Source organism: Cupressus sempervirens, chromosome 7 (genome assembly GCF_028749045.1).
Source record: "Cupressus sempervirens isolate cs-2001-9-10 chromosome 7, ASM2874904v1, whole genome shotgun sequence".
Classification (NCBI taxonomy): domain Eukaryota; kingdom Viridiplantae; phylum Streptophyta; class Pinopsida; order Cupressales; family Cupressaceae; genus Cupressus; species Cupressus sempervirens.
Window position 1 is genome coordinate 597,473,172 of NC_143124.1, and position 14,652 is coordinate 597,487,823.

The 14,652-nt window shown below is 39.7% G+C and overlaps 2 protein-coding genes across 2 annotated transcripts in view; both read right to left on the reverse strand.

Annotated features, from left to right (window-relative positions):
• LOC149548151 (AmmeMemoRadiSam system protein B) overlaps positions 1 to 14,652 on the reverse strand; it is a 108,925-nt gene that overhangs the window by 15,651 nt on the left and 78,622 nt on the right. The gene's annotated exons all lie outside the window — the stretch shown is intronic.
• LOC149548152 (uncharacterized) lies at positions 12,249 to 14,420 on the reverse strand. The gene is made up of 5 exons (XM_089792179.1): positions 13,864 to 14,420; positions 13,509 to 13,741; positions 13,245 to 13,397; positions 12,759 to 13,159; positions 12,249 to 12,654 (listed from the first exon to the last, which is right to left on the reverse strand). Exons 1-2 carry the CDS (start codon positions 14,286 to 14,288, stop codon positions 13,603 to 13,605), a joined length of 564 nt encoding a protein of 187 aa, XP_089648305.1. The 5' UTR covers positions 14,289 to 14,420; the 3' UTR covers positions 12,249 to 12,654; positions 12,759 to 13,159; positions 13,245 to 13,397; positions 13,509 to 13,602.

The following is a 14,652-nucleotide window of genomic DNA, read 5'->3' on the forward strand; positions in this document are numbered from 1 at the left end:
GAGTAACTTAGACAGGATGACGCCAATGACGATGCCATACTTCGTGCTTTATTGATTGCTACCAACAGGGTGGCCGAATTGAACCCCTTCACCCAACTTTTCAGAGGTTCTGTCAGTTCGTCCATGAAGAGCACTATCCGTCTCCTTTTGGAAATGTCCGTGACCAAAACACAGTTTTTGAAATTCCGCAATGAACTGATCGACGGATCCAGTTTGTCTCAATTGTGCCAAATCCTTAAAATTGAGCTTCGGGTCTTTACCATCAAATTGTTCTATCAATCTCTCCATGAATTCCGCATAAGTATTTATTTGATTATGTCCTAATGTGATGGTGTCATGGTGCCACCATTCATGCGCAACTCCCTCCAAGTACAGCGTGGCAAATTTGATTGCTTCTTCTTCTGGGATAAGATTCAATTGAAAGTAGGTATCAGTTTTCATTACCCACGCTTGCGCAAATATGGAACCGGATTTGTCAAATGGAGACAGATTTACCTTACTCAATTTTCTTCTAGGATCATCGTTAAAATATCCTCTGTTTCCGCCTCTCAAATATCTCATTCTCAAATCCGCGTAATCTTTGTAGGATATATCTTCTTCAAGGTTTGCATTCTTCCAGTCTTCTCTCAATTGTTCTTGCATCTCTTCGAAGGTTGGTTGTCTCCCTCCGTGTTGTGCCTTCGTCTGTGGTGGAAAAGTCTGCATGGACGGTCAGGAGCGTGTTGGCTGAGGGTTTGATTTACCCGACACCGAGTCCGCGCTGTGACCATTTTGTTCTCTGGATATTTTGTTGTCTGCCAACTTCTTGAGAGTCTCTTCCATGAGTCACTGCGTATTAGTGATCTGTGCCTGATTCCTGGCAAGTTCCCTCAGTAGTGCCACAAGTTTGGCAGCTGTTGGTTCTGATTTGGCAGCTATTTGATCAACGGAATGTGTCCTCTTCCGACTATAAACTCTCATTCATTGTCCACAGGCTAGCAAGTTTGAAGTGCTTTGATACCACTGTAGTGTTCCCGAGGCAAACTCAGCCTGAAGGAATCTTGACCCGAAGGGAATTTCGACCTGAAGGAGATCTCAGCCCAAAGGGGGATCTCAACCTGAGGGCAATCTCGGCTCGAAGTGGATCTCAACCCGAAGAGGATCTTGACCTGAAGGCAATCTCGGCCTGAAGGGGATCTCAACCTGAAGGAAATCTCGGCCCGAAGGGGATCTCGGCCCGAAGGCAATCTTGGCCCGAAGACCCGAAGGGAATCTCAACCAGAAGGCAATCTCGACCAGAAGGGAATCTCGGCCCGAAGGTGAATCTCGGCTCGAAGGGGATCTCGACTTGAAGGCAATCTCAGCCCGAAGGGAATCTTGACCCGAAGGCAATTGATCTAAGAGGCTAAGATGGCGGTAGCGAATGTACCTCAAGTAGATGGTCATACGATATGCAAGGAGGTCGTACGGATGAATTGGGAGGCCGTACGGTAATCAGAAAACTCAAGTCGTACAATGAAGTGTGAATAGCATGGATGGATGGATGAGGGTTGTACGAGTGCAAAATGAGCAATACGGGAGAACACACCGTTAGGTATCTCGGACCAATATGAAACAAAATCTTGTTCATACACAAATACAAAAAACGTTGATGAAATCCATACAATAATAGACTCGAATGCAAATAATAATTGCCAGAAGATAATGCTCCGATTTGCCAGATTCGAGCGAAGTAATACATGCAACAATGGAATAGGGTGAGAATTGAATCCCATTGAAACCGCACGAGCCAAATAGGAAGATCTTTCACTTCCAAAATGGCGAATTACAAAGAACTCCAATAGGAATTCGCATTACAGAGAAAAATAATCCAAAAGCATGCCTACAGACTACCTACAAGTCGTGCTTAAATACCCGTCAGGAAACTTTCTGAGAGTGTACAAAGATAGCCAACGGCGACACAAACTACGGAAACAAAATAAAAATAGGTCCGAGATACATTAAATCAATCGATCTGTTACAAAAGTTTGATTTATTATTTATTTTATAACAAGAACATTACAAAAGGAATAAACATAGGTCCACATAAATCTTAGTGCACTAAATCTAAAACATTGTTAGTTTTTCTAATGCTATTTTGAAATGGACTTTTGGAGTTCTTACCTAGTGCACATCCTTTGCATATGCTTGAATGATCTTTCTTCAACTTAGGTAAACTAGTAACCATCTTCTCCATAGTTGATAAGACTTTGAAGTTTAGGTGCCCTAACCTTCTATGCCACACTTCGTTTATATCAGCAGCTTCATGCATTAAGACTTGAATAGGCTCTATTTAATTCATACAAGTATCCATTTCTTTGACCAATCAACTTTGATTTCTTAAGAAAGTTCTTAGACCAGGTCATTACTTTACCATCCATGAATGCAACCTTATGTCCATCATCTTCAAGTGTTGTAACAAAGATTAGATTCCTCTTGATTCTTGGTACATAGGGTTACTCTTTTGAGATGAAGAGAAATACCCAACTTCAGTTTCAAGGTGCAGTTCCCAATTCCTTTAATAGAATGAGTGGAATCATCACCTATGGTAACTTCGTCATTAACTTCCGATATTAAGTCTAGTACTTCTTTGTATCCTGTGATGTGTCGAGATGATCCACTATCAATTATCCATGCTTTGCTTTATACTTCATTTGATAGCATTGAATACAATACACGTTTCTCAGGATCATAATTTTCCTCTTTCCTAGTAATGTATGTACAATTTACTTGTTGCTTTGTATTCTATGGGCAATTTTCTTTATAGTGTCCAAATTTCTCACATTTAAAGCATTTTACTTTGGATAAATCTCTCTTAGGTTTGTCATTTCTTTGATGTGCCTTCTTCTTCTTGAAGTGCTTCTTATCTTTGTAGGAATGTGTTGAGAACATGAGGTTCTTCATCTTCAGTTTTCAATTTCTCTCTTTTCTTGAGTTGCCTAGATTCTTCTTGAAGGCAATCTCCCTTAAGTCTACTGAAGTCTGGAAGTTTTTCTCTAGCACTTACTCCTTGTGAGAATGTCTTCCATGAATGCGGTAACCCATCTATAGCCATAAGTGACAGCTCTTTTTCTTCAATTATGGTCCCTATACTTGCAAGTTCATCTCTTAGACTAGCCACCCTTAGGAAGTATGAATTCGTAAATTCTCCCTTCCTTATTTTTATATGATTTAGTTACCTTTTTAGTGCAAGGGTTCTAGTTGCATTGTTAACCTCATATGCATTTAATAATGCACTTATCATATTAAATGATGTATGATGTTTCATTAGCATAGGTACTATTTCATTTTTAACTCCATCTAATATGATTTTCATGGCTTTCCTATTTCCTTTAATCCAGACAATTTTATTAGGATCAGCATCAAGTTGCTTGGATTCCTTATCAACAAACTGTATTACATCATTGTCTTCAAGAGTCATCATAATTCTGAATTTTCATGCAACGAGGTGTTCTTTTCCATCAAACCTGTCTTCAAGCCTGATTGCGATGGCCATTGAAGGTAGAAGGATGTTGTTTAGATATTTTCAAATCTGATTGTCAATTTGCAGAGCCTAGGTTCAACAACTTGGCTCTGATACCATGTAAGTTTTCTACAAATTTTGATGTAATAATACTAATATATTACCTTCAAACTTGTTGGGAATAGTCCTTAAATATTCTGGATAAATTATTAATTGTTCTTGAAGAATGGTGTATAATTCTGGAAATCGTTTTTATTCCTAATATAAAATCGCTCAAGGTAGTAATGCTAGAAGAGTAGACTTGTTTGTTAAATGTGTGTCTTCTATCCACATCCTTGCCTCTCCTTTATAGTAACCCAAGGGGCATGTCCTTAGAAAGGACATGACCTTTTCTAGGTCGGCCCTCCATAAAACATACTTAATTTTCCCAGATCGGCATCCCTAAATATATGTCTATCGGTTAGTTAAACTAACTACATTTAGGCAATTGGAACATTAGGAAAATGTTCCCAAATGAAAGGCTGATTTGCATGATAAATTAAAGTCTTCTAAAGGCTAATTCAACAAATGCATTACCAGATTTGTTCGATCTATAGAAACGGATCATTATATTATTAGAGTTAATCATAGAATTAACACAATTTTAATCTTCTATGGCCATTCTTTTGCTTCCACTGGTTATTTTCTAGAATTTTTAAATGGTTTTCTCAAATGGCTAGGGTTTCCTTTGAAACTCTTGGATTCTTTTCCGGTTTGAAAAACTAATTGCAAATTCTTGGTGGATTTTCGTGATCTCAATTGGGTCATCATCATACTTTTGGGGTACCTCATTTTTCATGTCTCAACCTTTGTGTCTTTGGAATTTTATTCTAATTTCATATTCCTTTTGGATTTTCTGAGATCTCTTCTACGTCTTCATCAGATTTTATTGGGTCAGCCGGAAAGTTTTCTTGAAATCCATGCCAACACTACTTCATTTTCTTGAAGTTTGTATCTATATTTGCCTTTGTTTTTTGCAATAGGGTTCGTGTTTTTGAGACCATGCTATTTCCTCTTCTTTATTTCTCATTTTATATGCATTGGGAAACATTCAAGATGGCACCATTGACCAACTTAACATTGGAGGGCAATAAGAGATTCAACAACGAAAATTGTAATACCTAGAAGCTATTAGCCCCAACTGATGATGTAATTGAGAATGCTATTATTGAATGTAGAAGAGTCATATCAGTTGTTATGTTGTCATTGATGTCAAGCCTTGGTTAGACATTATGCTAATTCAGTAGAGTACCATATCATTTGATTGATGAAGAGGATTTGAAGAAAGTATGATGATGACAGAGTTGATAAGTATTGGTATTCAATGGGTACTTGAATGAATGGACTATGACAAAATAATGTTGGTTTGATTGTTTTGCAATCATGTTATGTTGTGATTAAGTTCATAACTAGTGAGTCAATGAAAGGACCACAATATTAACCGAGTGACTAGTTGTCACCGAGCATCTAGCAAAGCAAAATTAAAGTTCACTATTAACCGAGTAATTCTAGTGTTAATTGAGTGATGTGTTGCCTAAGTCATAATGCAATGATCGTTGAGTGAAGAACAAAAGAAAAGAATAATTTGAGGCTGGAAAATGATGAATATTGAGAATGTTCAAGAAGCATAAAGGATAAGAATATTCAAAGACAATCGTATGTAGAAGTTTTTCTATTTTCAAAATGGGCACAAACTTTGAGGTGAACTTGTATTGACCAAATGGCTAGATGCAATGAATTTGAGATCTACGATTCTAATTGTAGGCTAGCTGAAGTAAATAAAAATCAAATGATCATAATGATTCAAATCATAGAATTAGTAAGATGAAATCATGAAGATCTATAACACATCAAATCATAAATGTATGTATAAATCTAAGATGAAGATCCATGAAAGTTTGAAACATATGTCTATCAGTGATTCAGTATCACTATCAATATCTATACAGTGTAAACAAAATATAAAAACAAGGCTCCAGCTCAAGCCTCATCATCCTCATCATCATCCTCTAGCTCTGCTACAGCTTCAACCTCAGCCTCTGAGTATCCAGTTTGCTGTAATGTCCCCATTTTTGGCTGACCTCGTATAGCGTGCCGGATTTGCCTATCCTCGACTCTCGTAGGCAAATGGTGTGGAGAGAGAGTCAATTCTGCGGATCAGATGGTCATATTTTGCTCTTGAAGAAGTGTTAAGAGGTTATATTTCATTATTATGTGTTATCGGGGCCTACATGTTATAATTTTAAGTTGAGTTGCACTTTTTATTTTATAAAATTACTTTATTATAAAAAGTGCATTATAATGAGATTTTATAAAGGATGTTTCTAGAAGTTCTAGCAGCTTCTTAGAAAAAGTGAATAAATAGAGGGCTGGGCCTCTCATTTGGACATGCTTGGATTGGAGAACTCTTCTACTTCTTCATTGTGAAGACATTTGTGGACTTTGGATCTGCAAATTATTCGATCTTTGGGAACGAATCACTCCCTTGGATTGGCGACTTTGAGGGTGTGAAATATCACCTGAATTGTTGCATAATTGGAGTTGGTATTCAGCCATCTCATTGGAGCTTATTGAGAATTCGTGTTAGGGTTTTTTTTTGGTTGGAATAAGGATTTCAGATTTGCCCTATCATTTGGAGAAGCATTTGACAAGAGTTTGAAGACAGAATAAGTGCATTTTCAAAATTGGCAAAGCAGGGTTCGGAACCACATAATTGCTCATATCTCCTCAACCCCTTGGAGTTATTTTTTATGGTTTTACAGGGTTACTACCTAACCCTAGGCGCCCATTTTCCTTGCATTTGGGGGTCCCAAAACCCTAATATTATTTTATTTCAGCAGCCGTACAGGTACGGCCTGGTACGGCCCTGCTAGTTTGGGCAGCAGCAGCAAATTAAGGACAGTTTGGGAGTGCGGTTGGAGGTCTTCATCAACGATCTGCAGCAAAACGTGGTGTTCTTCCATAGTTCTTCAAACCAGGTTCTTGCATTCTGAAATATATGTCATTTTTGGGGTAAATTTGCTGTCATACAGTCATTGTAATAATCAGTCCAGAATTGGTAATAAAATAATTTCAGAATTTATTGCATTGTAATATAGTTCAATGGCTTTATATATATTGTAATTCTGTGATTAAATTCTGAAAGTATCAAATCTGAAATTACCATATTCTGAATATTGTTACTGTTACACGCCAAGTGTTTGACAAAATTCCTAAGTTCAGTTTGAGGGTTTCTGTGGCCTTTATAGTGAGGGTCATTACAGTGGTATCAGAGCTATAAGTCCTGCCATCCTGTGGAGGTCTTATAGGGATTTTGAAACAGCCAGATAGAGAGAAAAATGTTTGACAAAATGAAGGCCGGTCCAGATCAGGGAAAGGAAAGATTCTTACAGTTATTAAACACCTTAGCACAGGGACAGCGATCAGCAGAGCAGAAGACACAGGAACAAAGTCAAAGATTGGAGCTTATGATGCAGATGATGGCTCGTCAAATGGGGTTGAACGCTAACATAGGTGGAGGAAATAATCAGAATGGTAATAATCAAAATGGTAACAATCAGAATGGGAATAATCAAGATGGGACACATAATGGAGGTGAACAAGTTGGGAACAATTTTGGTCATGCATCCCAGCAAGCTAGGACAGTGAGTTCGAGGCCCATGATTCCCACATTTCCTCCTAGAGCTCCAGAGCAGCCCGTACCTGAGCCCCAGATCACTGATATACATGACCAGTTGAGGAGAGACTGGGAAGCCGGAGGTCCAGATTTTACTGCTGCAATTACCTTTAGGGAGTATATGGATGTGCGGATGAAGCATATGCCACGTGGACATGACAGGAACCAGAGCTATGAGCTACGGAAGAAAGTAGGGAAACTTCAGTTACCATATTATGATGGCTCGGGGAAGTCTACAGCAAGAGCATGGGTTCAAAAGCTTGACACATACTTTCAATTGCACCCTATGCCTGAGGAAGAAGCTATTAAGTATGCAGCAATTCATCTGGATGGGTTAGCACACAAGTGGTGGCATCATGGTATGGTTACTATGGGTCATGCACACATTACCTCATATGTGGAGTTTAAGGAGAGACTGATTGAACATTTTGATAGGCCTAAGGATCGTACCTTCCCTATGACAGGCAGAAACTTGTATGAGGAGTTTAACAGACATACTGATTCGATACAGGGAGACATTAGCACATCTTCAGGTAATGGTTTATCTGCATCATCTTCACAGGTAGAAGGGGTTACAGATGTTGTGCAGGCTGAGCCAGTAGTATTAGAAGGTGATATCACAAGTACACCAGATTGTGTGATTGACACAGATAGTGATTCCAGTACAGTTGGGCTGGATGAAGTTACAGCAGTTGAGGATACTGTCATGTTTGAGGATAGTACAGTTGATCAGATAGTGAGCATTCAGGACTTTGCAGAACATGAGTATCAAGCACAGTTGGATGCTTCTTCACATGAGATAGAGGCTAGTAGCTCTTCACTTGGTTTGGCAAGCCAGCTGAAGATAAGGGACAAGGATATTGTCGCGGCTTTATCTCATTATGACAGGATGCGTGGATTGATTGAGAATCACATTTGGATGATTCAACTACAGGAGAAACAGAAAGGAGTCACAACAGGTTCTTCTTGTGACGACTTACAGCAGATCAAGGAAGGCATGGAGGCAATGAAGGTAAGTTACATACACCTACTGTCAGATCGCGATCATCTCCTTAATCTTGCAGGCATCTATTTAGATGCATTGAAGAAGGAGGAGGAGGTTGACCGGTTTTCTCATGAGCTGGAGGATACTCGAAATTCCTTGGTGTGTATTCAGTTGGCTCTCCAGGATTCTGAGAGACATGTGGACGAGCGTTGTCTTGAGGTGAGCTCAGTTCGGGAGTTAGCGCGTATAGCAGGGACTCAGATTCCTTTTATAGTCAGATCACATGTTGATGATTTCTCAGAGATGATAGAGTTTACAGGAGAGTCCCAGGATCTGAGTATTACAGATGATAGCTATTCTGAGGTTACTCCCTTGGACAATGTACCAGGGATAGAGTATAGGAGTTCGACCAGTCAGCACAATCATGTGTCTAGTCAGCTGAGAGTTGGCAAGCGAGATATTTCTATCGCTTGCGAGCATTTCGATGTTGCTCGTCAGTTGTTAGCAGTTTATGGATGGGGTTCTTCTACTAGTGATGAGCAGGGAGGTAGTTATCTTTCTTTGACAGAAATCCACTCTTTATGGGAGGCTATCCGGATTTTGAGACAGGATTATATGAAGTTGGTAGCTGACAGAGATCATCTTATAGAGTGGGGCAGTACAGCATACGAGGCATTAGTAGTCAAGGAAGAGGAGATGAGCGAGCTTACTCGGCAGCTCGAGGTGACTTCTGAGATCCTTGAGAGAACACAGTTGGCTTTCAAGGAGTCACAGTCTTGTTTGGCTGAGGTAACCGTGGAGTTAGGGCGACTGCAGTCTTTACCAGTTTCTATACAGTCCCAGACTATGGTGTCTAGTGATCCGAGGATGTCCACGATTGAGATTGCCAGAGACAGTGGAGATGGGAATGCATCCATCCTAGATACTAGTAGTGGCATATCTTGTTCCCTTCCACTAGAGTCAAGCTCGGTTGAATTGGGTGTTGCAGTTGAGCATTGTAGTCCGCTCGACATGATGGTGATCTCTACTACTGATGGCGTGGAGACTTGTGATATTGTACCAGAGATCATGTTTGATGCTGAGGAGTCGGTAGTTGGCATGGTTCCTATCAGTAGTACTACTCCTTTGGAGGTGTCTTCGGAGGTAGCGGCGAGTTCGGGCGTGGTTAGTGATCAGTTGCAATTAGTTTCATCAGGATTGCAGTCTGAGCCACTGACTGAGGTTGGTGCATTTTATTGGCCTTACACTGTGAAGTATACTCATCAGTTTACCTTTGATGACCATGTTGATGAGATGATGATACGTAGATGTACTTTGGTTTCTAGTGTTGGTCATCAGTTTTGGAATGGTTTGACTCCACCGGTAGAGAGTTGTGAGGCATATGACGTGGTGTTGGGTTTGGCGAGTGATAGTTGGATGGTTCATGATCAGGAGATTGGGGGTGATACTGCTGCTGTTGATGATTCAGCCGTAGTTCTTGTTTTCAATCCCTTGGCTATGCCATCTTCTCACTTAGCTAATGACCAGTCACAGTTGGTTGCATTATGTTTGCAGGATGAGTTGGTTGGTTCTTTTTACTGGCATTATATTTCAGAGTATATTCATCGGATTGCTTTTGATTCATGTATTCAGGAGTTGTTGGCAAATAGATTTGGTTTGAGTGATTGCTATCTATTGTGTGATGCCTATTGGCCGTCAACGGGGCATGGGAGTTATGGTGATGCCAGCATGGCTGGTGATCTGCAGAGACATGTTGACTCCAGTTGGTGTACAGTGTGTGGATTCTCTGCTCTTGGTGCAGTTTCATTTCGGAGTGTTCACCATTATTGCAGAGATGGATTGTGCGCTCCATGTAGGCCAATGGGATGTGTTGATGACATTTGCTATGTTGATAGTTTCAGTTGTCTTCTCTACTTGGGTTTTGATATTTTCAGAGTTAATGTTTCATGGGTTCCTAACTGTGGCAGTTATGGAGTTAGAGTTCAATTGAGCAGTGGTTCACGATTCATTCATGGATTCCTCTTGGTTATTTTGCAAAGGATTTTGCAGGAGCTTGCGTTGGTTGACTGCAGTACAGTTCATGACTTCATTTGGGATCCAGGTGGATTGACTGGGTTGTTGTTCAGCCATTGCTTGGGGACAAGCAATTTCAGGAAGGGCGGATTGTAATGTCCCCATTTTTGGCTAACCTCGTATAGCGTGCCGGATTTGCCTATCCTCGACTCTCGTAGGCAAATGGTGTGGAGAGAGAGTCAATTCTGTGGATCAGATGGTCATATTTTGCTCTTGAAGAAGTGTTAAGAGGTTATATTTCATTATTATGTGTTATCGGGGCCTACATGTTATAATTTTAAGTTGAGTTGCACTTTTTATTTTATAAAATTACTTTATTATAAAAAGTGCATTATAATGAGATTTTATAAAGGATGTTTCTAGAAGTTCTAGAAAAAGTGCATTATAATGAGATTTTATAAAGGATGTTTCTAGAAGTTCTAGCAGCTTCTTAGAAAAAGTGAATAAATAGAGGGCTGGGCCTCTCATTTGGACATGCTTGGATTGGAGAACTCTTCTACTTCTTCATTGTGAAGACATTTGTGGACTTTGGATCTGCAAATTATTCGATCTTTGGGAACGAATCACTCCCTTGGATTGGCGACTTTGAGGGTGTGAAATATCACCTGAATTGTTGCATAATTGGAGTTGGTATTCAGCCATCTCATTGGAGCTTATTGAGAATTCGTGTTAGGGTTTGTTTTTGGTTGGAATAAGGATTTCAGATTTGCCCTATCATTTGGAGAAGCATTTGACAAGAGTTTGAAGACAGAATAAGTGCATTTTCAAAATTGGCAAAGCAGGGTTCGGAACCACATAATTGCTCATATCTCCTCAACCCCTTGGAGTTATTTTTTATGGTTTTACAGGGTTACTACCTAACCCTAGGCGCCCATTTTCCTTGCATTTGGGGGTCCCAAAACCCTAATATTATTTTATTTCAGCAGCCGTACAGGTACGGCCTGGTACGGCCCTGCTAGTTTGGGCAGCAGCAGCAAATTAAGGACAGTTTGGGGGTGCGGTTGGAGGTCTTCATCAACGATCTGCAGCAAAACGTGGTGTTCTTCCATAGTTCTTCAAACCAGGTTCTTGCATTCTGAAATATATGTCATTTTTGGGGTAAATTTGCTGTCATACAGTCATTGTAATAATCAGTCCAGAATTGGTAATAAAATAATTTCAGAATTTATTGCATTGTAATATAGTTCAATGGCTTTATATATATTGTAATTCTGTGATTAAATTCTGAAAGTATCAAATCTGAAATTACCATATTCTGAATATTGTTACTGTTACACGCCAAGTGTTTGACAAAATTCCTAAGTTCAGTTTGAGGGTTTCTGTGGCCTTTATAGTAAGGGTCATTACATTTGCCTATGAGAAAGGCGTGTAAGGTAGGTCCTAGAGGACCGCCAAGCCATGTCCCCTGCATGGGCAATGGGCTCATGAATAACGTCGCTAGGGCCTACATCTGTGCGTGCGCGTGTACATCAACCAATGCCTGAACGTGCTCTAGCTGCCTTCTCTGCCCTGGCCACAGCCTCAACCTCTACATCCACCTGGTCAACCCAGCACAGTCTTCCTCAGTGAAGACTAGGTCCACGATCTCTGTGATCCACTCTGATTCTGGATCAATGTCCTCCAAAATGATCGGAGAGGAGCCAGCGCCCAAAATGTGTCTGATCCTAAGACGAAGGTTGTAATGAACAAAGACAAGATCATTCAACCTCTGCACTATCAACTTGTTTCTCCTCTTCGAGTGGATGTGCTCGAACATGGACCAACTACGCTCACATCCAGAAGCACTGGTCGGCTGACTCAGAATGCGGATGGCAATTTTTTAAAGGTTTGGGGTTGTGGCCCCAAACATTTGCCACCATCTATCTGAAATAAGGAAAAAACAAAAACAATTAGTCTCATTTACAAATTACAACTCTAAAATTAATGCATTATATAATCAACTTTAAGTTTAGAATCTAGATTCATGAACATTGAATATATTATTTAATTTTTACCTGGCTATAGTGTTGTCTGAGCATTTATGGCCATCCTGCCAGAGAAAAGTGGCCCCTCCTTATTGTTGAACTGGTCTAGCTCAACAATCGCAACAACGCTATTTTCATCACTACTCAATCTCTGAATCACTGTGTATAAGCCAATGAGAACCTCCGCATCCGCCTTGAACTCAGGACGGAAATGAAATGTCAGATTCATATAATAAGCTGCTGCGTGGATGGGTCGATGGAGTTGATTCTGCCATCTCCTATCGATGATGTCCCAAATAGGGCCATACCTCTCCTGCACTCCTACATATTGGGCTCTGATGGCCTCCTTGGCCCTATCCATGCCCTCATAAATGTAGCCCATAGAGGGCTTCTCCCCATCAGCAATTTGTAGCAAAGCTACAAGGGGCTCAGTGACCTACATATAAAGTAAAATGAAAAATTTGAGTCAAAACTTAAATACAAAATAATATAACTTAAAGTAAAAGCAAAATACTAAATGTTAAATTGCAATAAATTTACCTTAAGGATTTCTCTAGCGGGTTTCCAAAAACCATCCTCATCAAATATGCAATCTGCCACATCTAACCCTACAGTGGTCATAGCATAGGAAGAGCAAATACACTCCTGCCCAACAAACATGCTCCTCGATCCATCCCTTGATGTCTACAAGGACTGCAAGGTGATGGAATTCGAGGCAAACCTCGTGATACCTGGGCGAGCTAACTCCTTGCCTCCTATGTACTTCCTCATTGTGCTAAGGACAAATGCATGATTATAAATGAATTTGCATATGTTTTTTGCCCTTTCCACACATGACTTGACAAACTCAAGTTTGCCAATTTCCTCCAACATAAGGTCAATGCAGTGTGCCACACAAGGGGACCAAAATATGGTGGGGTGCCTCTCCATCAAAAGTTTACCTACAACAATTTTAAGTCAATTAGAAACTCAAATTTCAAAATTCAAATAAATTTATTTTCAAAACTTGAAAAGTTAAAAGTTTACCTGCTGCAACATAATTTGTTGCATTATCCGTCACCACCTGGATCACATTTTGTTCCCCCACTTCTGCTATAACTTCCTCAAAAGCCTCACATAAATATGTGGCATTTTTCACATGTGCGGAAGCATCAATGGATTTTATGAACATGGTATATCCTACAAGTAACAAAACAACGAATTACAATATTAAATGGATCAATAATGAATTAGCATTCAACAAATCAAAATTTACAATTATGTATGTAGGAAAGTAGAATGATCAATCACCTCCACAGGATACAAGAAAATTGAGGAGTGTTCTATTCCTCCTATCGGTCCAACCATCAGTCATGATGGTGCAACCCTTTGCAATCCATTCCTTTCAGTTCTCCTCGAGGTCAACCCTCATGTCCTCTACCATCTCATCCAGGAGGTATCCGCTCAACTCAGCCTCAGTTGGGGCTTTAAACCTCGAACCACAAATAGCAACCGCATCTATCATATTTTGCCAATAAGAAGCCCTGTCACAAATAAAAGTTTAGATGTCAAAGACTCAAATTATAAAACAAGTAGATATAATTAAAGTTTTACTTTTACTTTTAATTTTAACTTTAAAGAAAACAAAGAAAAAAGAATCAATTACCTGGCTGCAATAAATGGAATGTTGCAAAAGTACCAAAATTTGCATATCTCCTTTCTAGCAGCATCGTGAATCTCCTTGTTCAAACCCATGCCCTCAAGCTTGGGTTGGGAACCAGAAGTACTGCAGGGCATAAAGTAACTATCCATTCTGTTTTTCCGCACTCTAGGCTGCAATAGGTTGGTGTGGGACTCTGTCTCAGCATGTGACCGACTAGCACTAGCACTAGCACTAGCACGAGTAGAAGAACTAGGATAAAAAGGAGGCCTAAAAGAACCCTCTCCAACACAACCTACGGATGCGGAAGCTGATGCAGATGCAGATGTGGATGCGGCTGCGGATGCGGGAACATGGGAGCCAATACCCCTTAACCCTTTAACTTGCATTTTCCTATTTGCTTTGTCTTTTTCAATTTTTTCTAATGCCATTAAGCAAGTGCGTTTTGCCTCAGGAGTTTGGTGAGAGCAAACTATAACATCATGTCCAGGTATAGCAGCAATGTGGAATTTCAATCAATAAATACCCCCGGAAGTTATTTTTTCTTTACAAAACATGCATTTTGTTTGATATTTGGTTCTTCCAGGAAACTCTTCATTATATTTCCAACATTCATCTTTTTTACCCATTGGAATTTGCGAAAAATGAGAGCAAAGGCTCCTGCAATAATTTTTTTAATGTAAAATATCAAAGTTCGAAGCTAATAAAAGTTAGAAAACAAACCCTAGCTTGCAACTTAGTAAAAATAAAAAACATTCAAGATTTACACTAAAATTTTTGAAAACTATAGAAATT